The 17604-nt window shown below is 51.2% G+C and overlaps 3 protein-coding genes across 4 annotated transcripts; 1 reads left to right on the forward strand and 2 right to left on the reverse strand.

The window, feature by feature from the left end:
- Positions 1-7: 7 nt before the first annotated feature.
- Positions 8-6815, forward strand: PCYOX1 (prenylcysteine oxidase 1). Its single transcript, XM_070765035.1, has 6 exons — positions 8-824; positions 1030-1236; positions 1888-2062; positions 3724-3935; positions 4471-4626; positions 5320-6815. Exons 1-6 carry the CDS (start codon positions 362-364, stop codon positions 5958-5960), a joined length of 1854 nt encoding a protein of 617 aa, XP_070621136.1. The 5' UTR covers positions 8-361; the 3' UTR covers positions 5961-6815.
- Positions 6718-10424, reverse strand: SNRPG (small nuclear ribonucleoprotein polypeptide G). The gene is made up of 4 exons (XM_070765046.1): positions 10299-10424; positions 9108-9130; positions 7721-7845; positions 6718-6885 (listed from the first exon to the last, which is right to left on the reverse strand). The coding sequence occupies exons 1-4, from the start codon at positions 10328-10330 to the stop codon at positions 6835-6837; spliced, it is 231 nt and encodes a 76-aa protein (XP_070621147.1). The 5' UTR covers positions 10331-10424; the 3' UTR covers positions 6718-6834.
- A 3160-nt stretch (positions 10425-13584) lies between these two features.
- On the reverse strand, positions 13585-15162 carry FAM136A (family with sequence similarity 136 member A). Of its 2 annotated transcripts, none has more exons than XR_011560459.1 (4): positions 15018-15162; positions 14779-14919; positions 14304-14544; positions 13585-13898 (listed from the first exon to the last, which is right to left on the reverse strand). XR_011560459.1 is itself a non-coding variant. In XM_070765825.1 (4 exons), exons 1-3 carry the CDS (start codon positions 15102-15104, stop codon positions 14356-14358), a joined length of 417 nt encoding a protein of 138 aa, XP_070621926.1. In that variant the 5' UTR covers positions 15105-15162; the 3' UTR covers positions 13585-13898; positions 14344-14355. The 2 variants fall into 2 exon arrangements, 1 of the variants encoding a protein (XP_070621926.1); XM_070765825.1 differs by having other exon boundaries at positions 14344-14544.
- Between the last annotated feature and the right edge of the window lie 2442 nt (positions 15163-17604).

The raw sequence follows: 17604 nt of genomic DNA on the forward strand, positions 1-17604 counted from the left end.
AATTTCAGTGGGAAGAATCGCCTAGAGAAGAGCAGCGGAAACTCCAGCTGACCGGAAGCCTCAGCTGCAGCACGATTCTCCAGACCGGCTCTTTCCAAAGCGAGAACAGCGATGAACCGAATTGCCCCATAAAAGGGGAGCCGGAGGGTGGGGGGACACGGGGAAGGCGCCTTGCCTGAAACCCTTTATGGAGAAACCTCGTGGAAGCCAGCAAGGCTGCGAGTCGCGTGTGGGCGCCCTGCGGAGTGGGTGCATTGCTTGGCCTGGCTGCATCTGCCCCGAGACAAAAGCCCTTGTGCGTCCTCTCACACTGGGCCGATAAAGGACCCCAGTCCATTCCTTGATTGTTCATTTGACCCCTATGACCCTCATGAAGTGTTTTTTACCTCATGATTCTGGAAAAGTGTCTCTTTTCTTTTATGTCCACTCGGAGCATCTGCACCAAAGACAAAAGCCCTTGTGCGTCCACTCACACTGGGCCAAGAAAGGATCCCATTCCATTCCAAGGGACTTTCCAAGGGCCGAGAGAGCGAGCGAGGGCCAGTCTCTCTTCCAGGGTCCCCGCGGGAACAGCAGCGACCCTCGTGAACAAGGGAGCCCGGCGCTTCCTCGGGCCTTCTCCCCCCCCCCCCCCATGCGCGTTCTTTGCGAGGCAGGCGGGGCGAGCGAGCGAGCGAGGGCCCGGGGAACGCCCGGAAACTTGGGGCGGGACTGCGGCCGCTCTCCTTCGGCCATGGCTGCGCTGCTGGTGCTGCTGGTGCTGCTGATCTGCTGTGGGGAGGCCGCGGGGACCCCGGAGCTGCGCCGCCCGCCCTCCCGCATCGGTAGCCGGCCGCGCGGGGCTGGGAAGGGAGGGGGCAGGGGAGGGGGGCCTGGCCCGGGGGCTTCGCTCGCCGGGCAGGGAGCCGCCTGGAGGGCGGGGGGGGGGGCGCTGCTGCTCCTGCCCGGCTGCCGGGAGGGGGGGTTTTGGGGCGGGAGGGGCTCGGTCTCGCCCTTTGCGGACGGCGGCCTGCGTGTCCCCTGCTGCAGGGGTGGTCGGGGCCGGCATCGGGGGCACCTCGGCGGCCTATTTCCTGCGCCAGAAGTTCGGGCCCGAGGCGCGCATCGACGTCTTCGAGCGGGGGCCGGTGGGGGGCCGCCTGGCCACCGTCCGGGTGGAAGGCCGCGACTACGAGGCCGGCGGCTCCGTCCTCCACCCACTCAACCTCCACATGAAGCACTTCGTCAAGGAGCTGGGTGAGCGGCCCCTCTCTACCCCCCCCAAGAAGGGAAGGGAGGGGCTGAGGCTTGGGGGGGGCTGCGCGGGGTCTCCCCACTGGCCACTCTCTGGACTCGACGCCAGGGCCCTCCCTGCGGCTTCCCCCCCTTTTCTCCCCTGGTCAAAGCCCCGGGCTGGGGTGTCTGGGGGCCCAGCAGGGAACCAGGGATAAAAGTGGAGTTTCAACTCCACGTGTTCCTGGCCTGAACATTCCCTGGCAGTGAAGCCCTGCTGGAACTCTTGGGTTCTTTGCGCAACCAGCTGCACAGCATGTCTGTCAAATCCAGCCCTCTCCCTTTAGCATCTGGTATCATTTTGACAAGGTCCCCCCCCCCCAGGTGGATCTTTCGGCCATTGCTGGCATTGCACTTCAGTGGTCAAAACAGATATTCTCTGAAGCCCAAACATCATTTTAGTCACAGAAATTTCCCCCCTACTTTTGAGAATTTTAATATAATTTTAATACCTTAATATGTCATTGCGTGCCTTAGCATAATTCTTTCGAAATGATGCACGCCAGGAGGCCCCCTGGTTCTCTTTTGGCCAGTGGCCGCAGGGGGGACCTCGGAGGTGTGGGTCTCCTCCTCCTCCTCCTCCTGGAGTTGCCTTTTATGCCTTTCAATCCGCAGGGCTTTCTGTCCCCGAGAGTGCAGACGGGCTGCTGGGCATCTACAGTGGGGAGGACTTTGTCTTTGAGGAGAGCGGCTGGTACGTCTGGACCCTCCTGAAGCTCTTGTGGCGCTACGGGCTGAACCCCTTGCGGATCTACATGTGGGTGGAGGAAGTCCTGGAAAAGTTTATGAGGTGAGGGGCAGAAGGCAAAGGGTGGGTGGGGGCAGGCGTTGTGGCCTCTGGCACCAAAGGTCCCCCCCCAATTCCTATCAGTGGACATCATGGGCGAGGATGATCATGTGACCGGGTTTAATGGATTGAATGCTTGCTGTAAAAGGCCAGGAAACGGCTTGGCTCTAAAATTGCTCTGTTGCTTTATCGTATCACAACTGTGAAGAGCTTCCCAAATTGCTCTAGATCTGAAAGGTAAGTACGGTCAAGGCTGGACGGGTGGCCAAGACTACAGACAGGCTCGAGTGGCAAGTCAGAGAACACCCAAAGAGGGAGCTGGCCACCCCCATTGTAGTTTCAGGGCTACAAGGGCCCCGAAGGCAGAACTCAAAAAAACCAGTTTGACTGGCAGCCAGCAATTAGATAAGTGCCAGTCATCACTTCCTAAAACAGCATTTCTCAACCTGAGCAATTTTTAAGATTTCAAAATCCAGAATTCCCCAGCCAGCATGCTAAGACTTGGAGCCCGTGCATCTTAAAATGTTACTGTGGTTGAAAAATACTGCATTAAAACATATACATGTAATACATATTAATATATTGGGATTTTATTTGTAATTTTTAATTCATTAGATTTGTTGTTGCATTGTTTATATTGTATCTTGTGAGCCGCCCCGAGTCTTTAGAAATGTCTGTAAATTTATTAAAAAGAAAAAACTGAAATATCGCATTGGCATATGTATTCAGACCTTTTGCAACAACTTATGAAATTTATCTCCCATTTCTCTTAATTGTTGATGACCTGTTCCTACATCTTGGGGTCAACCTGCGATAATAGTTTGGACGTGATTTGGAAAGGCGCACACTACCGATTAGGTCCCACAGAGTTGGCCTTCTCCAGGTCCCGTCGACTAAACAATGTTGTCTGGTGGGGCCATGGGGAAGAGCCTCCTCTGTGGTGGCCCCGTCCCTCTGGAACCAGCTCCCCCCAGAGATTAGGACTGCCCCCACCCTCCTTGCCTTTCGTAAACTCCTGAAAACTCATCTGTGTCGCCAGGCACGGGGAAATTAATATACTACATAGCTATTATAATTTATGTATGGTTTGTTTGAATTGTATGATTATTTTTATAAGGGTTTTTTAAAATTGTTTTTAACTATTGGATTTGTATATTGTGTATTGTCCTGTTGTGAACCGCTCCGAGTCCTTGGAGAGGGGGGGGCATACAAATCTAACAAATAAATAAAAATAATAAATAAAATCTGTCGAAGACCCGACAGCTAATGGTGCGTACTGTAGTGAAAGCCATGAGGTCAAAGGAATTGCCAGCAGAGTTCAGAGACTGGGTTGCTGCAAGGCATACATCTGGGGGGGGGGGGGGGGGGCAAGGCTACCATAAAACACCGACTTCATTGGAGGATCCTTTGTAATTCTCAAATGCAAGGTTTGTCACAGCCCCAGGACTCTCTTTGATGTAACAGCCCCAATCTGGCTGTGAGGATGATGGAAGACCAGGCATGACTTTCAGCACTAACCTGGAGAGGTTATTTGATGCCGTCCAAGGATAATAAACTGCAGTTTGTGTTCTCCAGAAACGTCAACCCAGAGTATTTCACATATTCGTCATTGAAAGCCTATGTTGCGCCACTGCTTGATATATTGTGCGCTCTCCCCCTTCCAGGGTCTATCGGTACCAGGCGCATGACTACGCCTTCAGCAGCCCTGAGAACCTGCTCCATGCCCTTGGAGGGGCGGACTTCCTTCACATGTTGAACCGCACCATTGATGAGTCCCTGCAAAGGGCCAGATTCTCTCAGGCCTTCATCAACGAGATGGTCACTCCAATCATGCGAGTCAACTATGGGCAAAGTGCCAGCATCAACGGCTTCGTAGGTAAATGGCGCTAGTTTGTTTGCAAGTAGCAAATGTAGTGTTGCACCAGTGCACGTCCACCTGTGCTTATTGCGCAACTTGCTCCATGTTTGAAAAACCTGTCCAGGGGGTCTCTGAGAATCAGACACGATTGGACAGAAGGAAGGAAAACATGCCCAGACCCCCTCAGGCGGACAGTTTGGGGGTCTTTTGTTTCTGGATGTCCCTGTGCAAAAAAAATGAATGGGGAAAACAATCCCCCCCCCCAAACAGGCAGGACTCTGCAAAGGACGGAACCAGCTGAAAATGGAACATCGCATGACTCCGCTTCTTGCATTATAGCATGGCCGGTTTCGCACATTATCCAGTAAGCCATAGCGGTTTGATTGTTCATGACACAAGTCATAAACACAAATGTCCAGTGGCTCCGTTCATATATTTTCCAAAGCCATAATGCAGTTTTCAAAATTTTGGCTTAGTTTTATTTCTGACCGTCTCGGCTGCCTTGTTCAGGTGTGTCTGACCAATAGTTTCTTGGACTTTTGTTTCTTGGCAGGCGCTGTCTCTTTGGCCGGGGCAAGTGGAGGACTTTGGTCCGTGAAAGGAGGAAACAAACTTGTGTGCACCGGCCTCCTACAGGCTTCCAAGGCCCAACTGATCCCTGGTCCCGTCATCTCCATAGAAGCCAAAACAAGACCAAAGGGCCGGGCAGGTGTGGTTGCCTCATAATTTAGTCATTTCTTTATTTCATATTTGCAAAACATGAGAGACGGTCATTGAGCGTGAAAGTTGTGCAAGATTGAAGAAAGAAGTGAGTTTTGGTCTGCCACCTCCCCAACCCCTTCTTGTCTTTGGAGTTGGTGGGCGCCTGCAGCCTTAAGAGGGGCAGCCCAGGGTCATGGGTGGGGCACCAGCAGAGGCCCCCTGACCTGGAAAGCTCCCTCCCAGAGCCAAAACCCAGAAGCCGCAGCCCCCGATTGGGAGAGGAAGCTGTGTGATGACTGAGACAGAGCAGCCCCCCCCAAACACAACACAGAGGGGACCCCACTCCTTCCTTTCAACCCTCCCTGGACTGTTGGGAAGAATCTTTATCACGGGGCAGATAGTGGAACAGCAACCCCCACCCCACCCACCCCCTCTTTGGCTGCCAGTATCTCTCGTTTTGGAGATGATGAGACTTGACAGGCAGCTCACCTGATTAGTCACAGCTTCAGAGTGAAATGAGCCCCAGGACCAATTATGCTGATGGAGAAAGTGATCCCAAGGGTGTGTGTGTGTGTGTCCCCCTGAATGTGGCTGGAGAGAGGGGCAGAGTAGCCTGCCAGCACAAAAATGCCTCTTATCTCAGGCAGTAAAACTTGTAGGGTCAAAGCTGCTGCTTTAGCTTCTTCTGGTTGTTTCAAAGGTGGTCCAGCCAAGCAATACGAGGTGACCTACAACTCTACGTCCGGAGTAACGTCCGGTGTCTACGACCTCCTCCTCATCGCTACTCCTTTGCAGCGCCCAATCGCCAACATCACGTTCCGCAACTTCGACCCACCGATCCCGGAGTTCTCTGCTCCCTACCACCAGACGGTGGCCACGTTCGTCCACGGGCACCTCAACGCCTCTTTTTTTGGCTACCGGGACCCTTCTCAGTTCAACCTCCAGGCCATTTTCACGATGGAGGATCCCCACCTGTTCATCAGCAGCCTCGGGATGGTTTCCCCAGTGAAGGACACCCACCTGGGCCCCCCTGTCTGGAAAGTCTTCTCCCGGCAGCGGCTGACCGAGGGGCAACTGAGGCTGCTTTTCTCCTCCTACGACGTGGTGGAAGTACGGACGTGGCTGGCCTATCCCCACTACAGCCCCCCCCAGAAGTGCCCGCCTTTCGTTCTCCACGACCAGCTGTACTACGTCAACGCCATAGAATGGGCAGCCAGCGCCATGGAGATGAGCGCCATCTCTGCCAAAAATGCGGCCCTCTTGGCTCACCATCATTGGTACCGTGTGATGGACAGGATTGACCAAGAGGACTTGCACGAGAGACTCAAGACAGAGCTTTGACTTGGCACGAGAAAAGGACTGGGGGAGGAGAGACCGGCAGTGTGTCTTGAGTGTTGGGTGTGAGTGCGCACAAGTTCTGAAGTCCGAAAACCTCCATTTGCAGCCCAAAATGTTAAGCTTCAGATGTCTTCGCGTGGCAGTAAGTAGGGCAGTTTTAAGCTCAGAACATTCCTACAAGTGCCAAAATATTTTTAGTGAGGCAAGAAAGGATTTGAAAACTTTTCAAGCTTCTGTTTGTGACCATCCCTCTTGACCGTACTTTGGTTTTCCAAGAAAACAGGCTTAAAGGGAATTCTTGGCAACAGCCTTTTAAAAACTACTTTACTCACATTACAAGTAATTCTTTGGGGCACAAGCAAAACCTTGAATAAAGCCTTCAGGCTCACTCCTCGGCTATTTTACATTGCAATGTTTCTTAATAAGGACATAAAAGGAGAATTCAGGTGGTCCAGGCACACTGAAATTATGAATAGGCCCCTTTGTTTTAAGAGGACTTGGATTGCTTTTGACAACCTGTCATAAAGCGGAATCTTAAATGTTCAGAATGTTGGCTTATCACCTTTCCACATACTTGGCCTGATAAAACAATTGAACAATACAATTCCAAACAAGTTGAATGAGAAATGAGTTCATTTCTTACTCAACTCATTGTTTTGTTCACTTGTTCATTAGGCCAAGTATGTGTAACACTAATATTATCCTATCTCCGTTCATGTACATGGTTTTTTAAGTCAATTTTTCAAAGTTGTGAAGCACGTTACACCACCTTTTAAAAATTTATTTTTTAAAAAAATGTAAACATGGAATGATCCTGCAGAACCAACAATAATAAAAATTGACCACACTGTAGTAAGAGCCAGGACTTCTTCATCTTTTATACTCGTTCCAGGGCTTCTAGCATGATGATGCTGTTTCCTCGTATTACCTAGAAATCAGAACAAATAATCAGAACACCCAGGAATGAATCCAAAGGGGGAAAAAGAGTTTCAAAACGGCTATAGGCAGCTGATACGGAGAACTGTTCTACAAGTGTGATCCAGAAAGATCCATGAGAGATTGATTAGTGTTCCATGGGAGTATTGTGGCTCCACTGGGACAGCATTTGTTGAGTGTCTGATGTCCCCAGTCTAAAGGTATCCACAAAGGTACTAGTTCTCTTAAGTGTCAAAAGTGCCTGAAGCAAAAATCAAAAGTTGAACTAAATCACAAGATGCAAATGATATTTGCTTCCCTACTGCTAGAACTAACACAAATTGATTTATATTGGAACTCCATTTATTCAGTTGATGAACACGAAAGAGTATCAGAGTGTCCAGGGGAAAAGCATTTTGAAATTCCCTGACATTTCCCTGTAACTTGCGATCTAGTTAAAGCGCGGTCATAAATGACGTCACAACAAACGGCCAAGCCCTGGAGAAATAGCAGTAGCTGAGCAAGAAATTTGTTGCCACAGTAAGGCTCATTCTAGCTTGACTCTGCCAGGTGGCGGAGTTTTTTGGGTTTTTTACATGATTTCCCCCCCGACTTTTAAACATTTTAATTGGTTTTTTCCCTTGATTTATTCAGTTTTTTCACAAATTCCCTGATATTTCCCGAACCGCCGATTTCCCTGATAATTCCCTGATTCCCCTGTTTTCCAGATTTGCTGGACACCTGGAGTATATACTGTACTGTGCCATGACAGAATGCAACAGCTTAACGTTCCCTTCCTCGGCGAAATAGCTTCAACAATTCTTATAATTTAATTCATTTTTGCTTACCACCATGCCTATGTTGTTCTGTTGTCCACCAGGTGCCATTTCCACACACTCGTCTATCACCAAGTTCATGAATGGATCAAAACCTCTTAATATCCCTTGAACGTGTCGGCCTCCATTTAGTTTTACTGCAAAAAACAGACAGCAAATTAAGTTGTCCTCAATATAGTCTGCTATGGCCATCTCCCCAAAAGGCATCAGAAATCAGGACATAAGGCTTCCAACAACTTTCGTTAAATCCCAATTCTTTTAAAACAAAGTTGTGTATTGAGTGAGCAAATAAGGCCCAGGAGACACCATCCATTATTTCACCATCTCCTTCACTATTAAGAGTCACATGTACAGTGGCACCTCTACTTAAGAACTTTCCTAGATAAGAACCGGGTGTTCAAGATTTTTTTGCCTCTACTTAAGAACCATTTTCTACTTAAGGACCTGAGCCCGGAAAAATTTCCCAGGAAATTTGAGAGCGGCACAAAGGTCCGGCCAGTTTCCTGCCATTCCCCCTTTAATCCCGGCCATCTTGGGCTTTTCTGGGCTGCCAGAGGAGCCTTTCGGTGGCACTTAAGGAGGCTTTGGCAGCTCAGAGCGAACAGAGGGAGGTGCATGCTCCTCACCGCCTCAGAGTCCCTCTTTTTTTTTTTTAAGCCTTAAAGTTGCTTCTACTTAAGAACTTTTCTACTTAAGAACCTGGTCACGGAACGAATTAAGTTCTTAAGTAGAGGTAGCACTGTATGGTTAGAACAAGCTAAAGGTAAGTGTGAAAGAACACTAGTAGCTGAATGTCATTTGCGGTTTCATCCAGAGGGTCAATGGTAACTCACAAGACAGACCACATTTACTGGGCCTGTGTAAACACTTCTGGACTTTCTCCAGCTGTTCATTCCCTGCTCTGGTGAACTGAAGCATCCATTCCAAGATCTCTTCAGCCAGTACAAATATTGTGTATTCATCCAGTGCAACTTCTCCCCCTCTTTTTGGGTTGGGTTTGTTTCTTTTCAACAATTTATATCTTCCTAGTTGTGAATTCCAATAATCCAATAATCCCTCCCATCAGGCGTACTGAACTCCTTCGACGTTCATCATATGATTTAAACCACAGACCCTTTATCAGCCTTGTTGCTCTTCTCTGCATTTTTGTATTATGGTGACCAGAATTGGACAGAGATGCAGGGATATAGAGACTAAACCATTAATGAATTATGTAAATCAATTAATGAATCATTTAGAGTGTATTTTTGGACAAGTTCTGAAATAGATGCAACAAATAAAGAAAGTAAGGGAAAGTGAGCTCATCATAGGAAAATTATTTACACAAGATAACCAGACAAGAAATAAATTGTATTTTTTCCTTGCAAAACAGAATCTTTAAATCAATCAGTTCACTTACATGATAGTTTCTTATCCATAAACCTAAAAAATAAAAACAGAAGAAATAAGCCCATGCAAGTTAAGTTCAAAATAAAGAAAAATTAACTGGTTTCATCTCAATATAAGAAATGTGCGGGTTCACAGCCTTTAAAACTTGCTAGCCTCAGAAGGCTGTTTTGGGGCTGCTGTTTTGACCTGCCATGTGGTGTGAGGCTATGATTTTTCTCTTTCAACTTCATGCTGCTTTAATTCCGTGGTTGTAAGCTTTTCTCCATATTGGGCAGCAATGAGCAACAAATCAAGAGATTCAATATCAACGGGGAAAGGCTGCCTGTCCACTCCTCCCTAGTTTTCAACCCAATAATACCCCATTTTCTTATGTTAGTGCACCTTCAGTGTCTCTTCTCACAGAATACCCTCCCCTCCCACTTTGAAAGGGTATATTTGCATGAGTCATATTTATCATTTATTGCATTAATTAAAATTAATGGATTCAGTGCTGCTACCATTTTTCCCAATTATTTGATGGAAATTTAATATTGTATTACATTTTAAAGTTAGAGTGGCAAATAATTTTGATTTCTCAGCATCCCTCTGGGGGTCTTGGTGTCCTAGGACCCCCCTTTATAAAAGAAGCACCTGAAGGCAGGACAAGAAGCAACGGATGGAAACTAATGAAGGAGAGAAGCGACCTGGAATTAAGGAGAAAATCCCTAAGACAGAGGACAAGTAACCAGTGGAACAGCCTGCCACCAGAAGTTGCGGGTGATCCATCACTGGGGGCTTTCCAGAAGAGACCGGGCAGCCACGTGTCTGACAGGGCCTGCGCTCTCCAAGGCCGCTTCTAACTCGGCTGTTCTGCAGAATGGACCAGTGAGGGAAGGAGGCCCCCCCCCGCCCAGACCGGCTTCTTTAGGAGGGAGGAGACCCCCGTGAGGGGGGAGGGGCTGCCCGTTCCCCGCCCCCTCCCAGGCCGAGAGGCTCCAGCGCTCGTGGGGCGCCCCCAGAAGGAACTGTCACGTGGGTCGAGGGAGGCACCTCTAGGAAAGTGGCTCTATGGCCACACGCCGCGCAGTGCATGACGGGTCGAAGAGTGATCGCCTCGAGACGGGCTCCCGCCGCCCGCTAGGCCCTCCCGCTCGCTTCTTCGCCCCCACCCCGCGTTGCTTCCGGGTGGAGCGCCCGACGCTGCCCCGTGCCGCGCACTCACTTCTTCAGCTCCGGGGGGTGAGCTTTGCTCATCCTGCCTCTCCCAAGACCGCCGCCTGGCGAAGCGTCTGCCGGCCGTCTGCACTGCGCTGGGACGTCACCACGGCGCGCCCTTTACTGCCCAATCAGCAGGCTCCGCAGGCGCAGGCGCAAAGGACGGTTGAACTGACCCAAAGGCTGCGAAGGGCGGGGCCATCAGGTCCTAGCGACCAATCACCGAGCGCCCCGCCCTCTTTTTAAATCCTGCGATGGCGCTCGCGCCACCCGCGCCATGTACCTCAGCTGCTTTTCCTGGCGCGCGGCGGCCGTTGTTTGCTCTTTTGCCCGGATTCGCCGTCCCCGGCCAATGCCGGTTGACCTTCTCTCTCTCCCCCCCCCCGTCCTGTGACGAGGCCCGGTTGCAGTTCAAAGCGCTGGAAGATCACCTGGTGGCCTCCCCTCCGGAAGTCCATCGGCCTCCTTTGGGGAAAAGGCGAGCAGAGGCAGGCGGCGCCCCGGGAGTCTTCCTCTAGGGCCGCATTTCCCTCCTCTTCCCCCACTCCCCGGTCACAGGTTGCCTTGGACTCCGCTCCTTCGGGAGAAGCAAAGGCCGGGAGGCTCCTTCTGCACCACCCGAGAATTCAGGGTGGAAAAGCCCAACAGGGCTGGTCTCCCATCAGTCGTCGGACAAAAGAACCCCTGGCTGGCTTCACTCAGGCTATAAACTGAGCTAAAATGGCCTCAATTAAGGCACTTACTCCTTCCACAAATCCAAAATAAATCCTTGTCTGCATAATAAGAGACGAGACATGAAAAAATGTTGAGGCAAAAGAAATGCACTGTAATACACAGCACCCAATGGGGGAGATGCAAGCTGGGCAGAGACGGCTGCTGAGTCCACCCCCCCCTTTTGCCCTCTATTCTTCACCCCTCCATCTTTTCATAATATTGATGTACTTTTTTATTTTACATTTGGCATGCACCCACCCTATCAGGTTACTCATTCAATTATTTGCTGTACTATGTTGCCATTAGCCTATTGGTATATAAATAGCCCTTCTTTAGGTTAGCCTCAGCTCCCTCCAGTACCATAGTAAAGTATTAGAGCTTTAACCACAAAAACGTATCTCAGACCTATGCAATACTCCTATGGGGAAGTTTCTTCAGCACTAGGTTGCGCTCTGCCAAAAAGTGGAATATGTAGGCAACCCTGGCTGAACCCCAAAAAGGATCAGACCAGGCTAGTACCTGAATGGAGGCGGCTACAGAGCCCTGGTTGAAAAACACCTGGAGGCCATGGCAAGCCACCTATACTGCAAGGGCATATGACTTGGAAGCGAATGGACGCTTTATGAGGTTTCCCAACATCATCAAGGTTGAATTCGTTTTATAGTATCTAGAAATTGCTGAAATAATTCAGAATGCAGCCCAGAGAAAATTCAGCCATCAGTAGTTAATTGTTTAAAATGTATTTAATCACATCTTTAAAAAATAATTTATATTCAAAGAGATGGAAAAACACGGAGGGCCCTTTAAAAAAAAATTCAACACTGGAGTCTTTAAGTAGATTACTGATCAATATTTTCCCACCTTACAAACAAGCCACAAAATTCCGAAGAACCCACCCCAATATCCAAAGATTCTGTGGATTATGGATCCATTGTGGATTGCAGCAGTGCACAATTGTTCAAGTCTAGGCAATCTGCACAGTATTTAATAGTTATAAGCAACGCATTGCTGACTCAAGGAATTCTCTTGAATTTCCAGCAGTCACTGCAGATTAATTGGACCAGAGAAATAGGATGTGCATTAAATAAACATGTTGTTCTGCACTAACAAAACATTTACTTTTTGAAGCATTTAGGTATATTTTTCCTTCTGAAATATGGATCACTATAAGTTTAGTGGAGTCACCAGCATTCCCTGGTTTTTGAAGCCTCTGGGGAGTAAATTCAATGTCTTCCCTCAAATCTAGGCAAGCTTATTTTCCATTCAGCCAGAGCTACCATTTGACTCTATAGCCAGGAGCAAACAGCTAAACACAAAGTAGAAACAAACATAGCTAAAGTTATGGATTGCCAGAGCCCTTAAGGGAGTGGTGGCCTGTTGCATGATCGAAATGGTTTGGGTGAACCTTTAGCTCTGATTGCTGGTTGGGCCTGCCCACCTACCATGCTCTACGCTACCCACTTATAACTTACTTTCTGGCTCTTTGGCTGGCCCAGCTGCCTTTCCTGTCGCCACCGTTCTCACCCAAGCCGATTAGGAGCCTGTTTGAAGCTCCGTTTCCCTGCCAGAGGCGAGAGCAAGCGAAAAGAGCGTGCGTGCTTACAACCAGCAAGCCCTTCGCTAGAGGAAGTGCAGCCCACCTCTTGCCTTAAGGGTGTGTGCCATGGCTGTTCCAATGTCAGCAAATTGACTTTGGTGAGAGAAATCGATCAAAAAAGGCTGCTCCATGTTGTTATTGCAGCTCTATTTCCACGTGACCTGTCTCCGTAGAATCCTGAGGTCCTCTCCAGAGCAGGCCAGCCATCAATTCCCACCCTGCCGGTGAAAGCCCAGACATGCTGGGCAGCCCGTGTGGCAAGGATGCCAGACCATCCCACCCTCTGTGGTGATGAAAGCGACCGCAGGGGGGACAAAGGAAGCGATAAAAAAGACACGTTGGCAGCCTCCTTCAAGCCCCTCGATACCCACACCCTCTCCTGGGACACCCTGGCACAAGGTCGACCCACACGGCACATGCTGCTCCACCAAGGCTGCCGGACATCGGAGGCCAGAAGGACATTCAGAGCAGCGAGCACCACTCCGCAAAGCCAGAGGTGCAAATGCTGCGACAATGGGGCCCACACGTGTCTGCCCAACATGTGGCAGAACATTTCGTGCCCAGATAGGCTCCACCAGCCGCCTGCGGACACATCACGCACAGCCCCCAACCCATTAGATGCCAAGGTCCTCCTCGAACATGATGGACGAACAACATCATTTGCACACCGGACTTTCTTGGCCCTTCACAATCTCTGGAACTATTCTAGGAAGCATCGTGACAATTCATTAAAAAGTGGAACAATCACTTTTGTCCATCACTCACCCACCGGCGCTTCCTTTCCTCATATATGCATCACTCCTATTTATTCTGCCCTCGTGTCCACCAGTGAAGAGAAGGAACCGTCCTTTCCAGCTGACCTCCCCAAGTAGAAAAGCCTCAACAGTGCCCTGAGAGTAGCCAACAAGGTTACTCGGCCAAATGCAGAAATTCTCCATATCTAAATGAACTCAGTCTAAAGGCAAATAATGTGAAACTGTACAAGATTTTAAGAATTTAATGAACATTTCTTTGCGAGTGACTTAAAAGACCTCACATATTTTGACAGCAAAGTTCACCTTCTGATGTCGCATTTTTAACCCCCCTTTCAATCTTCATTTCTGACACTCGGCAAACGTAAGCAGCAGAGCTTCCCAGCTTCCGGTGGCTCGTTTCCCTCGTCCTGAGTGGGTGGCAAGAGATGCCAGCTGCCAGGGACAAAACATCTGCTTAGGTCTGGCCCAGAGGTGGATAGGCGCACAGCTGCATTTTCCCCTCCTCAGGACGCCTTAAGGCACACACGCCCATATCTGCTGCCTGGACAAAGGGGAAAAAGAAAAGACCCCGCCTGAGTTGGATGAAAGCGCAAATAGAAGCCTTGGAGGATTCAAAAGGCTTAATATTGTCTCTTCTGTCACCCAATCACATGACAAGGCCCGGACCGCACCCTCTCCTTGAGCAGGACTGTAGGAAAGAGCACCAGGGGTGTTGATTTTAAGGGGCCTGCTAAGACAACAGCCAGGCACACAAGGGGAGCACCGGCTCACCTCCCCTGCCCCATTATCGCCACACGGACGGGCAGAGCGGGTCAGAACTCCGCCGGGAAGCTCCCTGTGGGCTTGTGAGCCCATCCAAATGAACTGGGGGAGGCCCAGCCGCCCGTCTCCCCCTCTGACCCCCAGGGTGGGGTGGGGGTGTGGCCTTTCTTCCCCTGGGCCCCACCTGCCCGATCCACTTCTCTTTCCTGGTCTTATGGCCGGACCTGGGCGGGGGGCTACTGGGCGATGGCGGCCAGGCTCTCCTTCATCTTCTTGGTCATGCTGGGGATGAGGTGGAGGTGGTCGTCCACGCACTTGGTCACGCAGCTCTCCAGCTGCAGCTTCACCTGCGGCTCTTGGCTCCCGGCGTCCAGGGCGTCCCTGGCTTGGTCGTTGCAGTGCATCGTGCAGCGGGAGAGGCGGCCCTGGGGGGGGGGGCAGAGAAGCGGTGGGGGCCTCCTCCTGAAAAGGGAAGGCCAGCCCATCCCCGGCGCCTGCAAGGAGGGGCTGCCGCGCAATGATGCCAGGGGGAGGCCCCTTGATCCTGCAGCCGGGCTGCTTCTGAGGGGGTGGGGGGCAGGCAAGAGGGTCGCCGGGGCAGTCCCCCCCCGCCCTGGCTCCTCTGGGGACCCCCTCCACCCCGCCCCTGGGGGCCTCACCTGGAAGCGCTCCAGCTCCTGCGTGACCTGGGCCTGGGCCTGGGCCAGGGGCGCGTGGCAGCGCTCGATGCACTGGTGCACCTGCTGCATGGAGGCCCGCGGGTTCTCGCAGCACGTGGCGCTGCAGCGGAACATCAGGCCCTGCCGGGAGGGAGCGGAGAGCGGCGCCCCGGTCAGGCCCCGCCGCGAGGGACGGAGGGAAGGGACAGCCGCCCGCCGCCCGCCCCTCGGCCCCCGACCTGCATCTTGCGGATGTGCTCCCGCTCCAGGCCCTGCACCATCCCGTCGATGGCCTCCTGCACGCGCAGCTGCTGCGCCTCCGCCATGCCGGGGCCCCTCCCCTCTGCCCGGACGGGAGAGCAGGGAGAGGGAGGGGCCGCACGCCCCGCCCCTTCCGCCTGAGCCAAGGGGGTCGTGAGAGGGTGGGGGCGGGGTCAGAGCGGCCTCGGCTGAGGGAAAGAAGCCGCAGCGGCGGGAGCCCGAGCGCAGGCCCGGAGGGGTCTCCGTCAAGGGGGTGGGGGGGCTTGAAGGCGGGGCCGCTCAGCAGCCTTTTGCCTGGACTGCTGGGGGAGGGGGCCGGACTAGGAGACCTCGCAGGCCCCTTTCGGCCCTGCTCCTCGTCGGCTGAGGTCGGCCTGGGGGGGGCGCAGGAGGGAAGCCACGCGGGGGGGCGTCGCCCCCTTCAACCTTGTCGCCGTTTGACTGGAGTGGGGGGTGTTTCTCAACCCCTCAATACAGTTCCTCATGTGGCGGCGACCCCCAACCTTAAGCCTCGCGCCAATTCTGCTGACAGAGCTTTGAGCTGATTGGCTGGGAGGTCAGAGGGCCCCCCCCCCCTCTCAACGCCTGATTGGTCGGGTTGTCAAACTAGGTTCCAAGGCGCCAGAAGAGAAGCTGTGGAGAAGTTTGTTTATTTTTTTTATTTTTATTTATTTATTTATTTTGTCCAATACACAATGAGGGTTTTAGTGGGTACCGTATATATCTATATACACATAGTAAAATGCATGATGAAGGTTATAGAGGAGATACTCACAGTAAATATATCTAAGAAATAATAGAAAAGAAGATAAAGTAATAGAACATATCAATGAAAGAATAGAAGAAGAGATAGAGGAATAGAAGAAAGATGTAGGAGATATAGGAGAGCAATAGGACAGGGGACGGAAGGCACTCTAGTGCACTTGTACTCGCCCCTTACTGACCTCTTAGGAATCTGGAGAGGTCAACCGTGGATAATCTTCTCCCTTTTTGTCCTAGGCGACCCCCGGGGGGAGAAGCGCTTCCAGGTGCTGCAGCTGCTCTTTGGTAGGTCTCGGCCCCCAGCCTCCCCCCTCGTCTCTATTGCCCTTCTCTGCCCTCTTAAGATTTGAGTGTCATTTCTGCATTGCCACATCCATCATACTTATTTATTCAATGTTTTATGCTGCCCTTCTCCTTAGAATCAGAGCGGCTTACAACATGTCAGCAATAGCACTTTTTTAATAGTCATGAATTAACCCCGATTATCTCACAATATGATTACATCACAATTATTTCATGATTATGTCATGTGATGTAATCATGAGTCAAATCACACCAACAAAGCTCCTCCTTTCATTTGTGCAAGAGTTTAGCTACAAGGGAGAGGGGGGGCTTTTCTGTCCCTCCCTTTGTAGGGTTTCCTGTTTCCCACCATGGTTTTATTTCTCCTTCGGCCTTGGATGGAGCCACAGAGTTTCAGATTGCATTAGCTGGTTGATTATTGCCTAATTGTTTTGAAATATCTCGGTTACTCCTTTGAGTCAGAAAGTGTGTAATACATGAAGAGCTACATACACAATGCATGACTGTTGTGTACCATTTGTTTACAAGTAAATCTTGCTCTGCAAACAGGGAAGGCTCTTTGGAAGGAAGGGCGTCTGTAAAGCAATTTGGAGAGGCCCCTGTCGTGAGCGTTTCCTGCAGCTTCGTCCCCTCTTCCTTAGCCAAAGGCTGAAATCTGCCACCCAACCTGTGAGGATTCCCTAAACCAAGCAGAAGTACTTTGTGAACCCGAAGTACATGCTAAGTATTATGAGCTGTCAAAGAACCTAAATGACCACGGAGCCTTGTCCTGGAAGAGAGGCCCCTTTCTTGCAAGGCCAACCGGGCGGCTGCTGAAAAGACACATTATGTCTTCAGAGGCCTCGAGCAGACAGTCACCCACTTATAATTCTTGCGCAAACGCCCTCCTGGCCAAACACAATTTGGGGCAGCCAACAGTCCAGAATAGGTGGAAGCGTCTCCACAACGGAGCCAGTATGTGCCACCAGGGTCAAGAGGGTCAGGAAGCCCCAGGCAGACAGAGTCCACCGCATCCTGGAAGTGCAGGAAGGAAGCGGAGGCCACAGCGCGCTCTGCCTGGAGAGAGAGAGAGAGAGAGCGCCATTGACCGGCTGTCTTTGCAGACCTCGGCCGGGCTGCCCAGTCGCCTCTCCTGAATGAACAGTGGCAGCACTCAGGACCGAAGGTTGGGCTCCGGTCCAGGCAAGGGGGCCACGCTGAAGTCAGCCTCCCTCCACCCAGGCCTCCTCCCGGCTCATGGAAAGGGCCAAAGAGCGGGAGCCTCTCGGCAACTTCTGGAACTGACTCCTGGGTTTCCTTCTTCTCCGGTCTCAGTAGAATCCGGGTTCCCTGGGGCCTTTTCGCAGCCTCATAAGAAGTGCAGATCCTGAAAAACAATGACAATAGCGTTTAGCATTAGCATTCTAGATTTATAGGCCGATTCACAGTGCTTTTCCAGCCCTCTCTAAGCGGTTTACAGAGAGTCAGCCTCTTGCCCCCCACAATCTGGGTCCTCCTTTG

The sequence above is a fragment of the Erythrolamprus reginae genome, chromosome 12 (genome assembly GCF_031021105.1).
Source record: "Erythrolamprus reginae isolate rEryReg1 chromosome 12, rEryReg1.hap1, whole genome shotgun sequence".
NCBI classification, from domain to species: domain Eukaryota; kingdom Metazoa; phylum Chordata; class Lepidosauria; order Squamata; family Dipsadidae; genus Erythrolamprus; species Erythrolamprus reginae.

What these genes read in the sequence shown, in the direction of transcription:
- PCYOX1 (XM_070765035.1), top strand. Translation starts at nt 362, where the DNA reads ATGACCCTCATGAAGTGTTTTTTACCTCATGATTCTGGAAAAGTGTCT. An exon ending in GCACTTCGTCAAGGAGCTGG is followed by an intron (nt 1,237 to 1,887) that starts GTGAGCGGCCCC and finishes TTCAATCCGCAG; the next exon opens with GGCTTTCTGTCCCCGAGAGT. An exon ending in CAGCATCAACGGCTTCGTAG is followed by an intron (nt 3,936 to 4,470) that starts GTAAATGGCGCT and finishes GTTTCTTGGCAG; the next exon opens with GCGCTGTCTCTTTGGCCGGG.
- SNRPG (XM_070765046.1), bottom strand. Translation starts at nt 10,330, where the DNA reads ATGAGCAAAGCTCACCCCCCGGAGCTGAAGAA. An exon ending in CACCCCCCGGAGCTGAAGAA is followed by an intron (nt 9,131 to 10,298) that starts GTGAGTGCGCGG and finishes TTTATTTTTTAG; the next exon opens with GTTTATGGATAAGAAACTAT. An exon ending in TATGGATAAGAAACTATCAT is followed by an intron (nt 7,846 to 9,107) that starts GTAAGTGAACTG and finishes TGTTTTTTGCAG; the next exon opens with TAAAACTAAATGGAGGCCGA.
- FAM136A (XM_070765825.1), bottom strand. Translation starts at nt 15,104, where the DNA reads ATGGCGGAGGCGCAGCAGCTGCGCGTGCAGGAGGCCATCGACGGGATG. An exon ending in AGCACATCCGCAAGATGCAG is followed by an intron (nt 14,920 to 15,017) that starts GTCGGGGGCCGA and finishes CCCTCCCGGCAG; the next exon opens with GGCCTGATGTTCCGCTGCAG. An exon ending in AGGAGCTGGAGCGCTTCCAG is followed by an intron (nt 14,545 to 14,778) that starts GTGAGGCCCCCA and finishes CCCCCCCCCCAG; the next exon opens with GGCCGCCTCTCCCGCTGCAC.